General features: G+C 48.5%; 2 protein-coding genes across 4 annotated transcripts in view; both read left to right on the top strand.

Moving 5' to 3' along the window:
- The first annotated feature begins 125 nt into the window (after window positions 1–125).
- On the top strand, window positions 126–6201 carry LOC138749579 (RNA guanine-N7 methyltransferase activating subunit-like). Of its 2 annotated transcripts, none has more exons than XM_069911152.1 (3): window positions 126–415; window positions 3039–3194; window positions 4433–6201. In XM_069911152.1, the coding sequence occupies exons 2-3, from the start codon at window positions 3040–3042 to the stop codon at window positions 4587–4589; spliced, it is 312 nt and encodes a 103-aa protein (XP_069767253.1). In that variant the 5' UTR covers window positions 126–415; window position 3039; the 3' UTR covers window positions 4590–6201. The 2 variants fall into 2 exon arrangements, with proteins under 2 accessions (XP_069767253.1, XP_069767252.1); XM_069911151.1 differs by lacking the exon at window positions 126–415 and adding an exon at window positions 1179–1276.
- Window positions 6202–9356: 3155 nt separating this feature from the next.
- The window catches only part of hacd3 (3-hydroxyacyl-CoA dehydratase 3), a 28209-nt gene continuing 15914 nt past the window's right edge, over window positions 9357–21651 (top strand). The window contains exons 1-3 of one of the 2 annotated variants that reach the window (XM_069911839.1): window positions 9357–9515; window positions 15526–15568; window positions 19563–19636. In XM_069911839.1, the coding sequence (XP_069767940.1) occupies window positions 9429–9515; window positions 15526–15568; window positions 19563–19636 (204 nt within the window). In that variant the 5' untranslated portion in view covers window positions 9357–9428. Of the gene's footprint in view, window positions 9516–15525; window positions 15569–19562; window positions 19637–21099; window positions 21203–21651 lie in introns of those variants that run through there. The other variant, XM_069911840.1, reaches the window with a different exon arrangement.

The following is a 21651-nucleotide window of genomic DNA, read 5'->3' as shown; positions in this document are numbered from 1 at the left end:
CTGCTCCCTCCATCTCTCCTTCCCTACTCTAAATAATCCAAATACGGTCCTGTTCACCATCCCAATTCCTATACTTAATACTGTTTGCAACCTCAGGAGAATAATCTTGGACTCAAGTTTGCTCTCTTTCCTTGTCTTGGTTCCATCTGTGAGAAAGCCAGCGTTTTAATGTTTGCTGCCAAGAAGTGGGGAGTCGTTAGCGGCTGGTCCAGGCATGACAGTCACACTCTTCATCTGCCAACGTATGACAAAGCGGTGCATAGAAACAACTTGGCCTCAGTGATCAGCACAAGGAGGCGGTGAAGAGGTTGCGCAGCGGAGGGAGGGGACCCTTTTCCGGGGACGGATGATGCCTGCGGACCGGAAATGCCGGATTTGGAGGTCGTACACGAACGGATCGTGGCTGCTGTGGGAGGTGAAGTTTAGGTTCCGTCTCGGAGCAGTTTGGCCGGGGTCGGGTCTCCGGGCGGCGGGCGAATGGGTCCGGGTCTAGTTTCTGGTCTCCGGGAAGGGGGCCGGGTCTGGTCTCCGGGCGGCGGGGAGGGAGGGGCCGGGGCCGGCGGAGAGGGGGCCAGGGTCTGGTCTCGGGGCGGCGGGCGAATGGGTCCGGGTCTAGGATCCGGTCTCCGGACGAGTCTGGTATCCGGTCTCCGGGAAGGGGGCCGGGTCTGGTCTCCGGGCGGCGGGGAGGGGTAGGGAGGGGCCGGCGGGGAGGGGTAGGGAGGGGCCGGCGGGGAGGGGTAGGGAGGGGCCGGCGGGGAGGGGTAGGGAGGGGCCGGCGGGGAGGGGTAGGGAGGGGCCGGCGGGGAGGGGTAGGGAGGGGCCGGCGGGGAGGGGTAGGGAGGGGCCGGCGGGGAGGGGTAGGGAGGGGCCGGCGGGGAGGGGTAGGGAGGGGCCGGCGGGGAGGGGTAGGGAGGGGCCGGCGGGGAGGGGTAGGGAGGGGCCGGCGGGGAGGGGTAGGGAGGGGCCGGCGGGGAGGGGTAGGGAGGGGCCGGCGGGGAGGGGTAGGGAGGGGCCGGCGGGGAGGGGTAGGGAGGGGCCGGCGGGGAGGGGTAGGGAGGGGCCGGCGGGGAGGGGTAGGGAGGGAGGGAGGGAGGGGCCGGCGGGGCTAAAAATAGTCAGTAGACGGACGGTCAGGTTTCAGTTGATAATCCTCCTTTCTAATCGGATTTCAGTTCTCAGTTATTGGCCGTCCTTTTTAACCGATTCAAATCACAGAAAAAATGCTGGAGGAACTCAGCAGGAACCGACGTTTCGGGCTTCAGCTTTTCTCAAGGTGGGGTGGGGTGGGGGGAACAGTCGCCTGTGGAAAGAAAACGTGAATGGGTAGGGGAGCAATACAGACCAACAGACAGAAGATAATTGGATATGATGTGAGAATTGAGTTTGGCTCTGTGAAAGGAGACAGATGGAAACGGAGGGAGATAGAGTTAGATGAAGAAGATGGCAAGGGGGTTTACAGAAACTGGAGAAGTCATCTGGTTGGAGGGTGCCCAGACTGAAGATGATGTGTTGTCAAATTTGTGGGTGGTCTCAGTTAGACAGTGCATGAGACCATGGACAGACATGTTCACATAGTTAGGATCAGGCCCAAAACGTCAGTAATATATCTTTACCTCCTATGGGCTCTGCGATACGAGCTGAGCTCCTCCAGCATTTCTGTATTTCAACTACAATCACAGTGACTGCAATACTTTCATGTTTTACATCCTTTTGAAGATGTTTCCTGTCATTTATGCTTAGCCAAGAACCTTCAGGAACAATTTCAAAAACCCAAACACTTGAGACATTGACATTTGGTCTTTTTACCTGAGCATTTCAAGAGGGAAAGCCTTATTTTAAATTTGGAAAGGGTCCTAGTTATTTTAAATAGACGAGATTGCTGGAGAAACTCAAGAGGTCCTGCAGTGTCCATCGGAGACAACATTTCGGCCCTGAGCCCTTCATCGTGGTACTGAATGAACAAAAAAGCAGGTAGACGTCTCTTCACACTGTTTCCCCTGTAAGGATTCTATTCCCTTCTCATAATTCCTCCATCACATCTGCCCACAGGGCAGATCATCTAAGATGTCCTTCAAAAAAATGTGGCTTCGCCTTCATTAGCATCAACCTGACCCACATATCCACCCTGGTCCCCTCCGTCCACAATGCAAGATGTACAGAATTCCTCTTGTCCTTACTTGCCACCCATTCAGCCTTGCATCCAACAATATAATCTTTGGCTATTTTCATGACCTACTACAAGATCCCACCAGCAGACATTATCTTTCCCTCGCCTCCTCTCTCCACCTTCCTCAGGGACCTCTCCCTCCGTGACTCAACTACTTATCCTCTCCCACCAATCGCCCCCTTGGCGTCTACTTGTGACCTCAGAAAATGCTACACCTGCGTCAACACCACCTTTCTTCACCATTCGGGGCTCCCATTGTGCTCTGCTCTATATTGGAGAGAGTGGATGCAGACTGATGCAGGAGATTACTTCACTGACCAACTTAACTGCCCACTGCAACTGTGTGGATCTCCCAGTGGCAACTCATTTCAATTCCCATGCCAACATGTCTGTCCATGGACTCATGCACTGCCCAACTGAGACCACTCGCAATTGACTCATTGGCAAATTGACTCATATTGTGTCTGGGCACCCTCCAACCAAACTGCATTAACATTGACATCTCTGGTTTCTGTTAGATTCCACCCCCCATCTATTCTTATTCCCTATCCTGATGTTGCTGTTCCTCCAGCTCCCCACCCATTGGCTCTCTCTTGTTCCCTATTCTGTCTTCCAGCTCTGCATTCATACAGCTGCCCTTCTATCCATGTCTACCCATGGCCTTTCGGTCTATGCTTCCCCTCCGTGGCTTCTTCCCTCCTCCCCAGCATTTTTATTCAGGTGCTGCCTGCTTTTTGTTCATACCTTGAAGAAGGGCCCAGCCCCGAAACGTTGCCTCCTATGGACGCTGCGGGGCCTGCTGAGTTCCTCCTTATCACAGCAACTGCAGACTATTTCTTGTAATGTTCTGTCTACCTTTTGTCCCCAGAATGTCCAGTGAAGCAGAACCTATACCAGACTATGAGGAAATGTTTGCTCACCGATTCACTGCAGCTGACGTGGAGTATCAGGAAATGGTGAAGAGTGTAGCCGATCCACCACCCATTGTCGAGGACTGGATGAGCCGACATGGTGGAAACCACAGGTGCTGAGATGGTGCTCTGCCTCTTGTCAGATATGATATTAGCAAATAGCAACAATCCAGTCAGAAGGCAATACAGAACTAATGTAATTAATTATAGAGAACAGAAGTGAGAACCAAACTTTATAGATTACATACAGATTAATCCTCTAAATCTGGTTTGGGTTACTCATTGGAGAAATTCAGGAGGTCCTGCAGCGTCCATCGGAAACGAAATGGATATTGGTCACTGCTTTACTGAACACCCGTTCTATGTTTATGGTTTTAAATTTGAGCTTCCTGTAGCCAACCATTCCTACAGTGACATGGCTGTCCTTGGCCTCATCCATTGTAAGGGTGAGGCTAAAGGTAAACTTGAGGAATAACACATCATATTCCCCCTGGAGAAACCTAAACCTAACGCCATGATCATTGAGTTTCTAATTTTAGGCAACTCCTATCTGATTCCATTGTTTTGATCTCTTCACCTACCCCTGCACTCAATTTATTTCAAACTTTTCCTCTTTCCCCCACCCACCTTCCAAATAGTTTCTCCCTCCACCTGTCTCTTCACATGTTCTGCCCTTTCACTTCTGGGCCTCTTTCCCTCTTTATGTCTATAATTTTACTTTTTTTAATCTTAGTTTTGATAAAATGTTTTAATGCAATATTGGCTCTTTAGACCCACAAATGGAGCACAGGTGTTTGACAAACCAAATCCACATGGAATAAGCTGCCAGAGGAAGTGGTCAAAATATTAACTGACCATTTCTCCCCATGGATAGTATCTGACCCAAGTTGCTTCAGCAATCTTTTCTACAAGATTCCAGCATTTCATTATGGATATCAAGGGGAATGAAGTGTCAAAATTAGTCAATGTGATGTGCCTAGAGAGGAAGGATACCAAAAGGATTAAGAAATCATTAAAAATAAAAGAAAAACTAGATGCTGGAATGTGAAATAGTGTCTGAATTATTTTTAAACATTGTACTTGTGCACACTTCTACCATATCTGGCAGTTTATTCTCTTTGTGTGAAAAAAAGTTGTCCTTCAGGACAATTTAAAATCTCAGCCACCCCATCACCAAACCTTAAACTTTTGCCCTCTACTTTTAGACTCCTAGAGAGAAGACAGTGACTGTCCCTGATGATTCACTGTCATCTCTTAGCCTCCTACACTTAAGAGGAAGTTTTGCATAGTTTGTTGAAACAAATGAGTCTGCAATCAGAATGAGATCAGATGTTTTTGATTTAATTTTTAGGTCACAAGACTATAGACTGTATCGAGGGCGCAGTGACCATCGCAACTGGTCAAATAACCAAGCATGGCAGGGCAGAGATCTCGGCTACAATCGATCTAGGTCTCGTGAATCGCACAGCCAAGGCTCCAATTCACAGTCGAACCACCATCACTATTGAAACAACGGAGCTGATCAAATGTTTGAAATAGCATTGTAAATAACAGCAAATGGGAAATGGATTTTAGCAGTGTAATTTTACAAAAGTCCATTTCAGCGTTATTGCCATTTGTGGGTTGGTAGTTTGGTAAAGTAAATAGTTTGTGTGTGGCAACTCTGGCTGATTCTTCCTCACACTGTGTAGGGAAGCTTGTGCGTAGCATCTCATCTAAGCTTGGTCAAAGTGTGGCGTTCGATTGTGCAAAACAGTGTTTTTATTGGGTGGGTATTGATCACAGGATGCGCAACCCCTCCTCCAACAGTTGAACATGGATCGCAGACAGGCCACCCGCCCTCCCCCCGTGACCAAAGTTTGCTAGTATCCAGTATAGCTGAAGGTGGTTTGGCAACAAAGCTGGACTTTTCCTCTACTTAGCTGCTCAGTGCTGCAGCTGAACCTGATTTAGAATAGTCAGTGGTAATATCCGCATTAATTCAGTTTCCTCACCAGGAATCAAAACCACTTTTCTTGCTCTCTGTGAACCTGAATTTCAATTGTACAATGAGAGAGATGAGGCAGAAAGTTGAATAATTTCAAGAACCAAGTCCCATGAAGTGAACTTGTGTTACCACTCATATCTGGTAATGTGATCCTGCTACTCGATAATGGCTGACACTTGACAATTGCAGTTTTTTTACTTACAAATGAGATGTTTATTTTTGAGATTTTGTTTCTTCCTGTTGTAGATGGTTGTCGTTTTTTTATTAAATTGCAGGCTTATTTTAGAACTGTGTGCAAAAGTTTGCATTGCTGACCCGTTTACCTAGCTGGTGGCTGTGGTGACCAGGATTAGGCCCCGTAAGTGCAAATCCACAGCACCTGACAAATTAATGGTCTAGATAATGGGATAGACAACACTAATGGAGGCAATTCCTCACTTCCCATTTGAATGTTGCATAATAATGTGGAATGAGTGCTCAACATTCCAATCCTTGTGAGGATGGAAATTCACCTGTCCTCTCACTGGGGAATGTTAAAGCTTCTTCATTTCAAGGTGTCTTCCCCCTATTGGAGTTGCTGGTTGTTTTGTGATTAGGCCCCCTTTGAAAGTTTTCTTGTCAACATTGTGGTTGACAGCTGACATTGTGGCTTTCCAAGTAGCATGTAGTTGAGGAGAGGTGTGGCAAACTGAAATGTGTCTGTCAAAAGTTACTACAAGTTAAGATTGTTTGTTTTTCTTTCTTACTTTTAACCCAGAAATGGAGCTCCTGTGATCTAAAGGAATGTTGTGAAGTTCAAGGCTGCAGTGTAAATGGATCTTTGGGCCAATAACTTTATTTTTAAAGGTTAATCGTGCTTTAACTTTGTCAGGCTTGCCGGACTGTCCCATTGTGTGGTGACACAAGTTTATTTTGTACTGCCCCATATTAAAACCCCAATAGCCTTCCCTTTCCAGCTCCCTATTACTGATGGAACCCACACAGCCCACCCAGAGCCGAATGGTTAATATACCGACTTGGGCATTGATGTTCGCAGATTAGACATGGACACTGGAAGACTACACTGAATATGGTTTATCTTATTTTTATACATGTATCTTTCAAAATATGATTAAAGTACAAGTGAAAGAAAATATTCCTGTTAGTGCATTTTCTGCCTGATATATTTATTGTTTGTTTATTGGAGCAAATTATCACAATTTGATAATGAAACCAGCTTTAGAATAAGACTTGCACCCTATTGACCTACAACACCCGATATGGTTGGAGGAAACCCACGTAGACACAGGGAGAATGTACAAACTCCTTACAGACAGCGCTGGTCCAAACCCTGGAACCAATCACTGGTGCCGTTACAGATTTGTGTTAACCACGACACTAACTGTGCTGCCCTTAATATTGACCCAGGGAATGCTGAATCAGAGCCAATCTGGGCTTGGAGAGCAAGAGGAACTAAGAATTTAATCAGTCAAGGAAAACAAGTTCTGACATTCGGTACAACGCACTTGACAGCCATTGGAAAAGCCTTGAATTGTGGGGACTTTGTAATGATTTTAAGAAACTGCAGTCAAATTGCTAACAATGTACAATCATATAATGTGTTTTGATTCCTTTGGTTAAGACAGAACAGGATGCAACCAGTAGCACTTACATCAACAGTGATTAAGTGTTTTGAAAGGCTGGTGTTGAAGCAGATCAGCTCCTGTCTGAGCAGTGACATGGATATGTTCCAGTTTGTCAACTGTAGCAATAGGTCTAGGCCAGATGCCATCTCACTGGTTTACACAAAGCCCTGGACAGTAAAAATGCATTTATCAGGATGTTCTTTATTGACTACAGAATTTAACACCATCATCCCATCAATATTGATCAGCAAACCTCAAGACCTGAGACTCAACTCCAAGCCACAATCATTGAGGATTGGGAAGAACATCTCCTCCACAATCTCCATCAATACCAGAGCACCATAGGGCTCTACTCACTTTACACCTACAATTGTGTGGTGCAGAACAATTAACACCATCTACAAATTTGCCAGCAATACTATTGTAATGGGCTGTATAAAGGATGGGGATGAGTCAACATACAGGAGGGTGATTGAAAACTTGGCGAGTGGTGCACCTTGCATTCAGTATTCCCAAAACTAACAAGCTGATTGTTGACTTCAGGAAGGGAAAGCCAGTGGTGTACAATCCAGTGATCGTTGGGGGATCAGAAGTGGAGAGGGTGAGCAAATTTAAGTTACTGGGAGTCACTATCTTGGAGGATCTTTCCTGGACCCAACACACTAATGGCATCATGAAGAAAGCACATGAGCACCTCTTCTTCCTCAGAGGTTTGGTACGACATGAGCAACCCTGGCAAATTTCTATAAATATGTAGTGGAAAGTGGGCTGACCGGCTGCATCACAGTCTGGTATGGGAACACCAATATCCCTGAGTGCAAAGCTCTCCAAAAGAGACAGCCCAGGACATCACAGGCAAAACTCTCCCACTGTTGAGAACATCTGTAGGGAACACTAGTGTTGGAGAGCAGCAGCAATCATCATGGATCCACACCACCCAGCACACACTGTTCAAAGACATATCCTTTCTAATTTTGTGTTCAATTGCCTGACAATGAGCCTAGATTTCCTCATTCTTGTTGTATCTTACACTGACCTTTTGTGAATCAAACACTGAAATCTTTTACAACCCAGCATTCTGTAATCTCTTACCAGTTACATAAATGTGATTTTTATTTTTCCTTCCAAAATGGACAATACCTTCACAAACCTTGGATGATGATGGGCAGAGTGCCAGGTAGTGCTGAGGAAGAAGGAAATCCGCAGTGGGACTTGGATAGGCTGGGGGAATGGGCAGAGAAGTGGCAATTGGAATACAGCATGGGGAAGTGTATAGTCGTGCGCAGTTGGTAGAAAGAAGAAAAACAGATTATTTTCTGTAATATGTATGTTTCTCTTTCCTACGTGTTCAATATGAATTATTTCCCACGTCTGTTTGTTCTGGAATCACAAGCCACGGTTGTTATTCTTAGAGTAAAAACCTTGACTTCTTTTCATAATCTAATGTAACATAATATTTTAAATGTTTTTTTTATGTAGTTGATAGGAGAGAAGTACAAAAGAAACCAAATAAACTTGACTGCTTCACAGGGAAGATGCTCTGTTCTCACTGCTGCCATCTGGAATGAGGTATTGGTGCCACAAGACTTGCACCACCAGGTTCAGGAACAACTGCTCCCCCTCCACCATCTGACTTCTCAAGGACAAACTCAATCAGGGATTCATTTAAGGACTCTTAACTTTTGCACTTGTTTTTCTCTCTGTATGACACAGTCAGATTGTTTATATTTCTTTACATGTTATGTACACTTTTTTTGCACTACCAATAAGTGCAATAATCTGTCCGCAACAAAAAGAATTCAGGGTTAAATGTGATGGCAATAAATCTGAAATCTGGAAGGGGGCCCATAAACTTTGAGCAGAGTCCTAAGGGAACCATAGCCAAAAAAATGTGAAGAATGACTGGGTTCGACCACACTTGTGGAGTATTGCATTCAGTTCTGGGCACCTCCTTACAGGAAGGATGTAGATGCATTAGAGAGGGGCAGAGGTTGACCAGAACCCTGGATTGGAGAACATGTTCACCATACAGGAAGGATATAGATGCATTGGAGGAGGAGGGGGGGGGGGGCAGAGGTTTACCAGATCCCTGGGTTGGAGAACATGTTCACCTACTTACAGGAAGGATATAGATGCATTGGAGGAGGAGGTGGGGGTGGGGTTGCAGAGGTTTACCAGATCCCTGGGTTGGAGAACATGTTCACCTTACAGGAAGGATATAGATGCATTGGAGGAGGAGAGGAGGGGGGGCAGAGGTTTACCTGATCCCTGGATTGGAGAACATGTTCACCTTACAGGAAGGATATAGATGCATTGGAGGAGGAGAGGAGGGGGGGCAGAGGTTTACCTGATCCCTGGATTGATGGAGAACAGACTTTTCTCTTTTGGAACAACGAAAGGTGAGAGGCGAGTTCCGACATGATGAGGAGCTTTGTCAGGGTGGGCAACCCCCTTTCCTCGGGAGATAATAGCAAGTACCAGAGGACATGGGTTTAAGGTGAGTGGAGGGAAGATCCCAGGTAATTTTTATTCACTCACCTTTCCACACAACCCAGCTCCTTCCCACCTTCTGTATCACTGTGTGAAGGGAGCCCCAGCCACGCTCGTGCCCGCCTCTCTGGCGGTCTGATCCGGACGCGGTGACGCGCGCGTCGGCCGTGCCGGTCGTTGCGGTGACGCGCGCGTCGGCCGTGCCGGTCGTTGGAGCAGTGAAGAGGTTGAGGCCGCCCGCCGAGATGCAGGGACTGAGCCTGACACCGCACGTTTACTGGGCCCAGAGGCACGACGAGCTGTACCTGAGGGTGGATCTGAGCGACGTTCAGGTGAAGGGCCCCGTCCCGCGCGAGTTTCGTGGGAGATGGGGGAGGGGGAGGGGGAGGGGGAGGGGGGATTAGGGGGAGGGGGGTTAGGGGGAGGGGGGGTTAGGGGGAGGGGGGGTTAGGGGGTTGGGGGTTAGGGGGTTGGGGGTTAGGGGGTTGGGGGTTAGGGGGTTGGGGGTTAGGGGGTTGGGGAGGGGGGGTTGGGGGGTTAGGGAGGGGGGTTGGGGGTTAGGGGGTTGGGGAGGGGGGGTTAGGGGGTTAGGGAGGGGGGTTAGGGGGAGGGGGGTTAGGGAGGGGGGTTAGGGAGGGGGGTTAGGGGGAGGGGGGGTTAGGGGGTTGGGGGTTAGGGGGTTGGGGAGGGGGGGTTGGGGGGTTAGGGGGTTGGGGAGGGGGGGTTGGGGGGTTAGGGAGGGGGGTTAGGGGGTTGGGGGTTAGGGGGTTGGGGAGGGGGGGTTAGGGGGTTAGGGGAGGGGGGTTAGGGAGGGGGGTTAGGGGGAGGGGGGGTTAGGGGGTTAGGGGGTTGGGGAGGGGGGGTTAGGGGGTTAGGGAGGGGGGTTAGGGAGGGGGGTTAGGGGGAGGGGGGGTTAGGGGGTTAGGGAGGGGGGTTAGGGGGAGGGGGAGAGAGGTGTAGGGGGAGGGGTGGTTAGGGGAGGGGGTTGGAGGAGGGTTAGGGGGAGGGTGGAGGGGGGTTGGAGGGGGGAGTGGGGGGAGGGGGTAGGGGGGCGGAGTGAGAAAGGAGGTGTGGAAGACAGTTCATATGCTGGAGTGTGAGGAAGGGATGTTTTCAGGTGGGAGCATGGAAGGTTGTCACACAGCAACTGGATCAGAAGAAAATAAATTTGGTTATTTGTGGCCTTACCGTGGGTGGGAAATGCAGCCCAACCTTTGGGTGGGATTGAAGGAGAAGGTTGGAGAAAGAGGCCACGTGTACGTTTGGTTTGAAGAGGAGTGATCAGGTTGGAAATGACTGGCACAGGTCGTTGGGGTGTCATGATCCCCAGCTGGCACAATGGATCGGGGATTTGGGGAGAGGATGTAAGAGGAGCTGTCAGTGTGTGAGTTAATACGAGCTGGATATTGATCTCTTAAATAATAGTTTGTGGTGATGTTTCGAGTTGCTCTGAAAATTCCAATATGAACAATTTGTAATTTGGAGTTGGTTGTATTTGTCAAGTAGATTTTTTACTATCGTACTGAGCCATTTGCAGATAAAGGTTGTGTGTGGTATTCAAGAGAATAACGGTGAATTAATTGGTAAGGAATGGCACAAGGCAGTGTGTGAGAAAAGAAATGATATTTAAAGGTTGTTGCGAGTGTCTAGTTACTGTGGAAACCATTATACTCAATCTTCGAAGAGTCTCCAAAAAGCATAGCCTCTGAAGCCTCTTCATGAGTGAAACATTTTTTGCTCGGTGACATCTCTTCTTATCCTTCCTGTAAGGGGATCATCAGAATGTTACACAGTCATCCATCTGTGGCCTAATTAATATCAATTTAATTGCACCATAACCTCCATTTAAATTCCATAGCACATTAATGGCAAGTGTTCTGTATATCTTCTTAATCAGCTTCTTCACCCTCTGCTGCTGCCTTTGGGAACCATTGAATGTGAACACCAATTTCCCTCTCTTCCTTATGACCTTCTTGGGCCCCACATGCATATTCTAGTTGTAATAATCCTCCCAGAATGTAACACCTCACATTTTTCAGGATTAAATTCTATCCACCATTTTTCTGCTCTTTTACTAACTTTTCATCATTAACAACCGTCTCAATCTCCAATTCATCTGCAAACCTAATCTCACCTCCTGCATTGACATCCAGATTGTAGATGGTTTTTCAAAAGAACAGCAAGGGTCCCAGTACCAATAACTACAGTACAACTGGTCACTGTGAAGAAAAAAAACTCAACTTTTGCATAATGACCATCAGCATCTGATCCAATGTGTCCTGGGGTTTTTTTTCCCCGGACCAAATCTCTCAAGCGTGATCTTATCAAGGTCTTGATAACAATAAACACAGTTTCCAGATTGACATGTGGACTTGCTAATTGAACGAATATAGAGGAGATTTAAAAGGAAATTGACAGAAATGTCAATGTGCTCATTAGTGTTCTTGCCTCTTAAGGGGGAAAAAAAACACGATTTGAATGAAGGATTACAAACAAGTGCAATTAGTATATGATCAGCATAAGCTGGAGAGCAAAAGCAAAACACCAGGAAATTTGAATATAAACCAGATGTCTTGGGTAAATTTATACCTCTCATTTTGTTTGTTTTAGATTGGTCACAGCGTTTGAGCTACCGAAATAAAATAGACACACACACCGAGAGCAGTTCAGTTTATACAAATGTTTATTACAAATTCAAAAGCTGATTTCACACTACAATATGCAAGCCCTTCCCAACTATACTTATCAACGCTTGGACTGGTCCCAACTGCCAAAGCGAGGCAACGACTGCACACTTGTAGTCGGTTGTCAGGGTGCCGGTAGCAGCTTCTCCACCTCCCCTGACCGGGATGTTGGCTGGATTCCAGAAGTTCTTCTTCTTGCTGAGAGATGTTGCCACCTCTCGGAGAGTCTCAAACTTCAGCAGCGGGACCATGACTTGTATTACCCAAAAACTGCTTACCCAAGCACCTATTCCCAGCACAGCAAGAAAGATAAGCAAGCAAGCTAGCATGTTAGGCTTCTAACGAATAACACAATTTTCAGCTTATCACTTTGAATACAATGGTTTATTTTGCATCAAGGCTAGGCCGCTGACAGTCTGTGACCAAAACAAGGAGGAAGATTAAATGTTCTTGGTACACAGATGTCCTTTCTTCAGATAACACCATCTCTGGCCCCTCAGTGGAATTTTGCTTATGTCTGCTAATTCTAAAACACAAGCAGGTTCTCAGCCTTGTCTAACCCAGAGCTGCAAGTTTAAAAAAACAGGTTAGAATCTTCCATTACACCAGGTAAAAGGTAGAACCATAGAACACTCCAGCACAGAAACAAGCCCTTCTAGTTTTGCCAAACTATTCTGTCCAGTCCCATTGACCTGCACCAGACGATATACCTCCATACCCCTCACATCCATGTAGCTGTCCAATATTTTCTTAAATGTCAGAATTGAGTATGCATTCACCAGTTCAGCTGGCAGCTTGTTCCATGTTCCTAACCCACTTGGTGTGAAGAAGTTTCCTCTAAAGTTCCCTTTAAACTTTTTCCTTTTCACCCTTAACCCATAACCATTAGTTTTTATGTCACCTATCCTCAATGGAAAAAGCCTACTTGCATTTACTCTATCTACACCCCTCATAATTTTGTATACCTCTATCAAATATCCCCTCATTGTCTACATTTCAGCAAATAAAGCCCTAACCAGTTTAACCTTTTTCTGTAACTAAGTTCTTCAAGTTCTGGCAATATCCTTTTAAATCTCCTCTGCACTCATTCAATCTTATTGATATTCTTCCTGTCGTTAGGTGACCAAAACTGCACATGATACTCCAAATTTCGCCTCACCAATGACTAGTACAACTTCTCCATAACATCCCAATTCCTATGCTCAATACTTTGCCAATATGCCAAAAGCTCTCTTTACAATCCTATTACCTGTGATGGCACTTTCAGGAAATCCATGGCATCTTCTTCATCAGCTTTTCTGATAATCTTCTCAGAAAACTATAAGATTGGTTAAACATGACCTACCATGCACAACCCATGTTGATTATCCGTAATCTTCCCCTGACTAACCCAATTATTGTACATTCGATCTCTTAGAGCACCTTCCATTAACTTACCTATTATTGATGTCAGTCTCACTGGCCTACTAAATCCAAGATTAATTTTAGAGCCTTTTTTAAACAATGGAACAGCATGAGCTACCTTCCAATCCTCCAGCACTTCACCCGTGTTTACCCTATCTATGCTCCTCATAATCGTAGAATCCTTAATTAAGTCAACTCTCATCCATTGTTGCTCCCAAGAGAAAAGCCCTAGCTCTGTCAACCTTGCTTTGTTGGAAGAAGGCTTGCCAACGGCTATACTTTGTAAGGAGTTGGAGGAGATTCGGTATGTCACTGAAGACTCTCAGAAACTTCTACAGGTATACTGTGAAGAGCATTCTGGATGGTTGCATCATTGTCTGGTATTGAAGCGCCAACGCTCAGGACAAGATAAAATTCCAGAAGGTTAACTTCGCCTGCAACATGACGGGCACCAGTCGAAAGCATCTACAAGAGGTGGTGTCTTAAGAGAGGAACCTCTATCCTCAAGGACTCCCACCACCCAAGCCATGCCCTCACCACCCAAGCCATGCCCTCTTCACACTGCTGTACAGGAGCCTGAAGATGAGCACCTAGCACAGCTTCTTCCCCTCTGCCATTAGATTTCTGAATGGACAATTAATCAGTACTACCTCACTTTCTCCTATTTTCTTGCACTAATTATTTTGAAATGTAATTTATAGCAATATTGGGACTGTAATCCTGCCACAAAAGGACAAATTTCATGACATGTTCATGACAACTTTTGATTCTGAATAATTTTGCACTTTCTTAACTTTGACATGGTCTAGCACATTAACCTATACTACACTGACCTCACATTCAGCAAGGTCCTGCTCTCTAGTAAACACTGAAGCAGTATTCATTTAGAAACACCCTGACCACCAGGCACATGTTCCTCCCTTTATTCCTAATTGGTTATCTTTCTGTTCTTCATGTAGGTGTAGACACCTTAGGGTTTTCCTAAGGTTATATACGGGTACTCCCCAATTTATGACTGTAATTGGGACCAAAGGATCGGTCGTATCCCAAACTGGACATAATTTTGCCTGTGCACGTGGAGTACCAAAGTCTTAAAGCAAACATTTTAATCAAATCTTTTTTTCGTCATAGATTTGACGATAACAACTTAAATCTTCCTGAATATTTCGATCAACCTTGGCGAACCTTTCCACATTCTGGTCTAAACTTGCATTGTTTGTCGGGGTCCCAGGGTCCGTATGCTGGGTGCAGCCATCTTGATTCTTGTGCACATGCACGAGTCTTCAGTGGGTGTACGCACGATGGGTTTGCGTATAGGAGTTCAGTTGACGCATGTGCGAGAGTTGTTAATGATATTGAATTTGCGCCCTATCTAGAAGCCAGTACAAGTGGTCCCTAACATCCTCCATTTTTCTGGTGTGCATTTCCCTGAGAACTTTCCCAGACGGCTTGGTTAGCATGGCAGTTAGTGCAATGCTGTTACTGTATCTGCGACCCTGGTTCAAATCTGGTGCTGTCTGTAAGGAGTTTATACCATCTTCCATAACCATTTGGGTTTCCTCCAGGTGCTCCAGTGTCCTCCCACCCTCCAAAAATGTAGAGGGTTTGTTGGTTAATTGATGCACTGTATATGGCCACCGTGGGCTTGTGGGCTAAAAGAGCCTGTACTGTCCTGGGCCTCTAAAAATTTTTTAAAAACCCTCTGTTTCAAATTTACACTCCCTAGTTCATGCCTTATATCATAACTTGACCTTCCCAGTTAAACAATTTCCCCATCTTTACCAACTCCATTTCCTCTGAGCATCATCCACACCTGATTCTCATTCTCCTGCTTCCTTAAGAGATGAATATAGTGAATGCAGGCACCTTGAAATGAGATTGTTGAATTTATTCTAAATCATTGGAGCATTAGTTAATTCTCATCATTTGTCGCCACAGGCCGTTGTGGAGGGTAAGTCATTGGGTATATTTAAGGCAGAGATTGATAGGTTCTTGATTAGCCAGGGCATCAATGGTCATGGGGAGAAGGCCAGGCAGTGGGGCTTATTGGCAAAATGGATCAGCTCATGATTAAAAGACAGGGCAGACTTGATGGGCTGAATATCCTATTTCTGCTCTTATGTCGTAAGTAATTGCTTCAGAGAATTATGTAGTCATTTTCAACATTCCTTCCATAATTTATAGCATTTGTGAATGCGTCTGCTCTTTTTTGTAAAATTCCATTAATCTATTTAACATTTTTCTCTCTCAACAGAAACCTGATGTTAAAATCACTGAAAATGTCCTTTTCTTCAGAGGTAAGATTTTAATGTTGAATGGCCTCAATCTGTACTGCAACAATTCCATGATGATGCCTCTGCTCCATGGCCGTGTGCTGAAGGTACATACTGCCCCGGGAGCAGTATGAAGAAGTTTTGACTTGTAATTGACTCTCCCAGTGGTATAAAAATAACTCTTCACTGTTTGGTGTGTAGTGTATAATCTGAGCTCGAGCTTGCTGAGGGCACTTTTTTGATAAAAAGAACAAATTGATTAAATCTGCATAAGTTAATTGAAATACTTTCAAGAGGGAAAAAAATAGATTCAGAAAAAGGCATGGGATAACTCTTCAAGTTTTATATATAATGTGTGTGTGTGTGTGTGTGTGTGTGTGTGTGTGTGTGTGTGTATGTGAGTGAGTGTGAGTGAGTGTGAGCGTGCGTGCGTGCGTGCGTGCGTGCGCAGCGAGATAATGAGGGAGGACTGTCAGTCAATAAGGCAAAAATGAATGTGTAAGATTAAGGATTTAACTTGTGGCATTTTGAAAACAAATTTAAATGGGTGATGAATACAGTGCAGATGGTCGAGTAGCACAGCTGGAAGTTGGCAGGTAAGACATTGTGGTCATCACTTCGTCTTGGCTGAAAGATTACCACAGCTAGAAACTAAATATCTGTGGATACACATTATGTAAGAAGGACAGGAAAGTAGGCAGAAGGGGTGGTGTGGTTCTGTTGGTTAAAAATGAAATTAAATCTTTGGAAAGAGGAGACATTGGATCAGAAGATGTAGAATCCTTATGTGTAGAGTTAAGAAACTAAGGGTTTAAAAAAAAACCCTGATGGGTGTTGCAGCCAGAATGTGGTGTGCAAACTACAGAGGGAGATAGAGAAGGCAAGCAAAAGGGGCAATATTACAATAGTAAAAACACACGGCTGGCCCAGGGAGCGGTGGCCCGGGGAGCGGTGGCCCGGGGAGCGGTGGCCCGGGGAGCGGTGGCCCGGGGAGCGGTGGCCCGGGGAGCGGTGGCCCGGGGAGCGGTGGCCCGGGGAGCGGTGGCCCGGGGAGCGGTGGCCCGGGGAGCGGTGGCCCGGGGAGCGGTGGCCCGGGGAGCGGTGGCCCGGGGAGCGGTGGCCCGGGGAGCGGTGGCCCGGGGAGCGGTGGCCCGGGGAGCGGTGGCCCGGGGAGCGGTGGCCCGGGGAGCGGTGGCCCGGGGAGCGGTGGCCCGGGGAGCGGTGGCCCGGGGAGCGGTGGCCCGGGGAGCGGTGGCCCGGGGAGCGGTGGCCCGGGGAGCGGTGGCCCGGGGAGCGGTGGCCCGGGGAGCGGTGGCCCGGGGAGCGGTGGCCCGGGGAGCGGTGGCCCGGGGAGCGGTGGCCCGGGGAGCGGTGGCCCGGGGAGCGGTGGCCCGGGGAGCGGTGGCCCGGGGAGCGGTGGCCCGGGGAGCGGTGGCCCGGGGAGCGGTGGCCCGGGGAGCGGTGGCCCGGGGAGCGGTGGCCCGGGGAGCGGTGGCCCGGGGAGCGGTGGCCCGGGGAGCGGTGGCCCGGGGAGCGGTGGCCCGGGGAGCGGTGGCCCGGGGAGCGGTGGCCCGGGGAGCGGTGGCCCGGGGAGCGGTGGCCCGGGGAGCGGTGGCCCGGGGAGCGGTGGCCCGGGGAGCGGTGGCCCGGGGAGCGGTGGCCCGGGGAGCGGTGGCCCGGGGAGCGGTGGCCCGGGGAGCGGTGGCCCGGGGAGCGGTGGCCCGGGGAGCGGTGGCCCGGGGAGCGGTGGCCCGGGGAGCGGTGGCCCGGGGAGCGGTGGCCCGGGGAGCGGTGGCCCGGGGAGCGGTGGCCCGGGGAGCGGTGGCCCGGGGAGCGGTGGCCCGGGGAGCGGTGGCCCGGGGAGCGGTGGCCCGGGGAGCGGTGGCCCGGGGAGCGGTGGCCCGGGGAGCGGTGGCCCGGGGAGCGGTGGCCCGGGGAGCGGTGGCCCGGGGAGCGGTGGCCCGGGGAGCGGTGGCCCGGGGAGCGGTGGCCCGGGGAGCGGTGGCCCGGGGAGCGGTGGCCCGGGGAGCGGTGGCCCGGGGAGCGGTGGCCCGGGGAGCGGTGGCCCGGGGAGCGGTGGCCCGGGGAGCGGTGGCCCGGGGAGCGGTGGCCCGGGGAGCGGTGGCCCGGGGAGCGGTGGCCCGGGGAGCGGTGGCCCGGGGAGCGGTGGCCCGGGGAGCGGTGGCCCGGGGAGCGGTGGCCCGGGGAGCGGTGGCCCGGGGAGCGGTGGCCCGGGGAGCGGTGGCCCGGGGAGCGGTGGCCCGGGGAGCGGTGGCCCGGGGAGCGGTGGCCCGGGGAGCGGTGGCCCGGGGAGCGGTGGCCCGGGGAGCGGTGGCCCGGGGAGCGGTGGCCCGGGGAGCGGTGGCCCGGGGAGCGGTGGCCCGGGGAGCGGTGGCCCGGGGAGCGGTGGCCCGGGGAGCGGTGGCCCGGGGAGCGGTGGCCCGGGGAGCGGTGGCCCGGGGAGCGGTGGCCCGGGGAGCGGTGGCCCGGGGAGCGGTGGCCCGGGGAGCGGTGGCCCGGGGAGCGGTGGCCCGGGGAGCGGTGGCCCGGGGAGCGGTGGCCCGGGGAGCGGTGGCCCGGGGAGCGGTGGCCCGGGGAGCGGTGGCCCGGGGAGCGGTGGCCCGGGGAGCATTGCTCTCCTTACCTGCCTATTCTTTTCGATTAAATTGGATGTTAAGCTCCCAATGACATCCATCCTTTAGCCATGACTCCAAGATGGCTATGACATTATACCTGCCAATGTGTAGCTGGTCGTCCACTTTATTTCCTGTGTTGTGTGCATTTAAATACAAAGCCTTTAGCCCTTTTTTTTGTTACTTTTGACTTGTGTCCCTGTTGCATTGCAACTCCTCACACATAAATTGAAAGCCATAATTTAGGAGGAATTGTTTGAGAGTGGATTGAAAACTGTTTCAGTGAAACCAGAGTTGGAAAATTTGCTCCTTTTTGCTTGGCAAGAAGTAATTTGTGGAATACTTTTGCAGTGTACTTGATTCGTAGTCGTCCAGTGTTTACATTAATGATTGGAGGAAGGAACATTTGTGTAAAGTTTCCAAATTTGCCAGTGATGTGATACATGGCAGGGCATATGATAAGGAAGCTGTGATTCTCGAGTAGGGATCGTTTGAGTAAAAGATTGGCAAATGGAGTTTTATGTGGAGCTTGTGATGTCATGTATTTCGGTGAATGAAATCAAAAAGCAGATTATTTAAATGGGAAGAGACAATGTGAGTGAAATTTAGAGAGACCTAGGTGATCTTGAGCATGAAAAAATTATAGCAGAGAGGTCTGACAAGTATTGGGGAGGTAAACTCCTTTCCCATGAATGATACAGTAACATTGGAGGCAGTCCAAAGCAGATTCACCAGGTTAAAAGAGAATCAAAGGTTGCAGATACTGGAATTTTGAGCAAAAGAAATTGCTCGAGTAACTAGGCAAGTCAGGCCATATCACTGGGTAGAGGTTGTCAGTCGATGTTTTGGGTTGTGACTCTTTATTAAGGTCTTGATCTGCTGAGTTCCTCCAGCAGTTCTATGTTCATCATACTAATTCCTGGACTGAGAGGGTTGTCCTCCCAAGAAAGACTAAATAGTTTGGGCCTTTATTCCTTGTGAAAGTGTGAAAGGTGACCTATTACACCTGTATAAAATCTTAAGGGAGTATGACAGGGTAGATGTTGGGATAGTTTCACTGATGGGAAAGCCTCAAACAAGGTTTATAGCTACAAGATGCAGGGCTAGTCATTTAAAACTCTGGTTACATAGAAATGTTTAATGGTGAATCTCTGGACCATGAAAACTGGAACATTAGAAATAAAGTGGAAGTGGATAAATATTTAATAGATCAATCATCAAGGAATAGGAGGGATGGAGAATTGAGGCCAGCAGGCAGAATAGAAGAGCAGGTGTGAAGGGGATGATGGCATGGTCCTAATTTCTTGTACTCCTATGATCACTCCTGAGAAGAGTTTGAATCTAGTCTTGTGTTTCATCATGTCATTTTTCTTGTGTACCTTCAGCACACGGCCATGGAGCAAAAGGAGACAATGTCTATGAATTCCGCCTGCCATTCCTGGAAGCTGTGACTTCTGAGGTATGTCACTGACAGTTTAACCTTTGATGGTGATTACAATTCAGCCACAGACCTAATGAAAGTTAACTTTTTTAATGGCTTGTACAATTTTTCAGGGATATTTTCAGGATTTCTGTGAAAATTATTTTGTCCTCGAATTTGTAGGCTAAAACATTTCTGTGCACTTTACTGAAAATGTTGATCTGCTGCTAATTTCCAAGGTGGCACCTGAACAGGATGGGCATATGTAATGGATTTGTAATGGCTAGACAATACCATAATCTTATTCACAATGGCTGATTTCTAGCATACATTTAAATATTTAAAATTTAGACATACAGCATGGTAACAGGTCCTTTCGGCCCACAAGCCTGTGCCATCTAATTACACCCAATTGACCCACAGCCCCCAGTACATTTTGAATGGTAGAAGCCCCCAGGGAAAACCCACACTGTAAGTATTGCACTATGCTATCTGTGCCACCCACAATTCTCTTTAGTTGCTGTCCCCTCTGTTCAGGGAAATACATCCTGCCTATTTACATGATCAAAGATTGAAATTTTATATGGTGTCAGGCCTCCCCTCACTCTCTCCATTCTAAAGGAGGCAATCCTAACTTATCTAGAACGCACAAGAGTGCAGATGAGGAAATAGAGAGTAAAACAAACCTGCTGAGGAACTTAATGGGTCAAAGAGCATTATAGGGGGGGGGGGGGAAAGAATTATTTCCTTGATCAGTCTTGAACAGTTTCAACCATAAACATAGACAACTCCTTTCCCCCATTCTCCCAACTCAGATTTGACATGTTGAATTCTTCCAGCAAATATTTTTTCCCCTAAGCTTATCGTATCTTTTTCCATAGCTATAATTTTCCAATACTGGCAATATCTTTGTCAATCTCTCCTACTCCAGTGCAACTACATCATTCCTGTAAAATAGAAATGGAAATATGTCGTAGTGACTTGGGTTTAAAATTTGCTTGTAAAACTTGCACAGGTGCCTAACCTTTTGTCAGGACGGGATACCTGCTGTTTTTTGGAATCTTCTGGATTTTGGAATCATTTTTAGTCCACCCGCGTTGTGCTGCCGCCTCTCTTCCCCCACCCCCTTGCCCGCCCGTGTCGCAATGCCATCTTTCCCCCTCCTCGCCTGAGTAGCGCTGACGTCTTTTTCTCTCCCCTGCCCGTGTTGCGCTACCATCTCTCCTCCTTGCCTGCCTACATTGCACTGTTGTCTCTCCCTCTTGCCCGCCCACATGGCGCTGCCATCTCCCCCACCTCGCCCGCCCGCGTTGCGCTGCCGTCTCCCCCCACCTCGCCCGCCCACGTCACGCTGCCGTCTCCCCCCACCTCGCCTGCCCGCGTCGCGCTGCCATCTCCCCCGCCCGCGTCGCGCTGCCATCTCTCCCCAACCCTCGCCTGAATCATGCTGCTGTCTCTCTTCCCCCCCCAGCCTGCCCGAGTCTTGCTGCTGTCAGCCATTGATCCTGCATTCAGCTACTGCTGGGCCGACTGAAAGTGCCATGACGCAGGATGGGCATCAGTATATGGCAATTCAGGGGCACTTCTAAAGTAGCAGAATGACGGGTAGGGTACTTATAAAGTAATGATATCACTAATTAGTGATACAGAACTTGACAGGATACACAGGAGTTAAGCGAGGGTCGCGTTGGGTCATGTTTAGTGCCAAACTCCATCTTTGATGAGCAAATGTCATATACCAAAAAAAAGTGCTGATTTTAGAAGATTTCAGCTTTTTGGAATCTGGAGAAAGGCTAGGCTCTATTTTCATAGAACTTTCATGTAAAAATAATGCCAAAGCTTGTCCTGTAGTTTTACCAATCAAAATATCACTGAGCAATTGAGCTGGTTAAAAAGGCATTGTAAAAAAAGAGGCCTTGTAAAAAAAGAGGCCATGAAGTTAAGGAAGGGAATGCTACAGCTCATCGCCCAAACGGATGAAACAAAATGACTAGTAGCCTAGAGAAGAAGGTCATGGATGTGCAAAAAGCCTAATTGTAGAATGCAAACATCTT

The sequence above is a fragment of the Narcine bancroftii genome, chromosome 14 (assembly GCF_036971445.1).
Source record: "Narcine bancroftii isolate sNarBan1 chromosome 14, sNarBan1.hap1, whole genome shotgun sequence".
Lineage (NCBI taxonomy): Eukaryota > Metazoa > Chordata > Chondrichthyes > Torpediniformes > Narcinidae > Narcine > Narcine bancroftii.
The sequence above is the reverse complement of the archived record's forward strand: the minus strand, read 5'-3'. Positions and strand labels throughout refer to the sequence as shown.

Bases quoted from the DNA above. Each gene is read 5' to 3' on its own strand.
- LOC138749579 (XM_069911151.1), top strand. From the start codon at position 1,224: ATGCTGGAGGAACTCAGCAGGAACCGACGTTTCGGGCTTCAGCTTTTC. The intron at 1,277-3,038 runs GTGGGGTGGGGT...TTTTGTCCCCAG, and splicing joins GGGCTTCAGCTTTTCTCAAG to AATGTCCAGTGAAGCAGAAC. The intron at 3,195-4,432 runs GTGCTGAGATGG...TTTAATTTTTAG, and splicing joins CGACATGGTGGAAACCACAG to GTCACAAGACTATAGACTGT.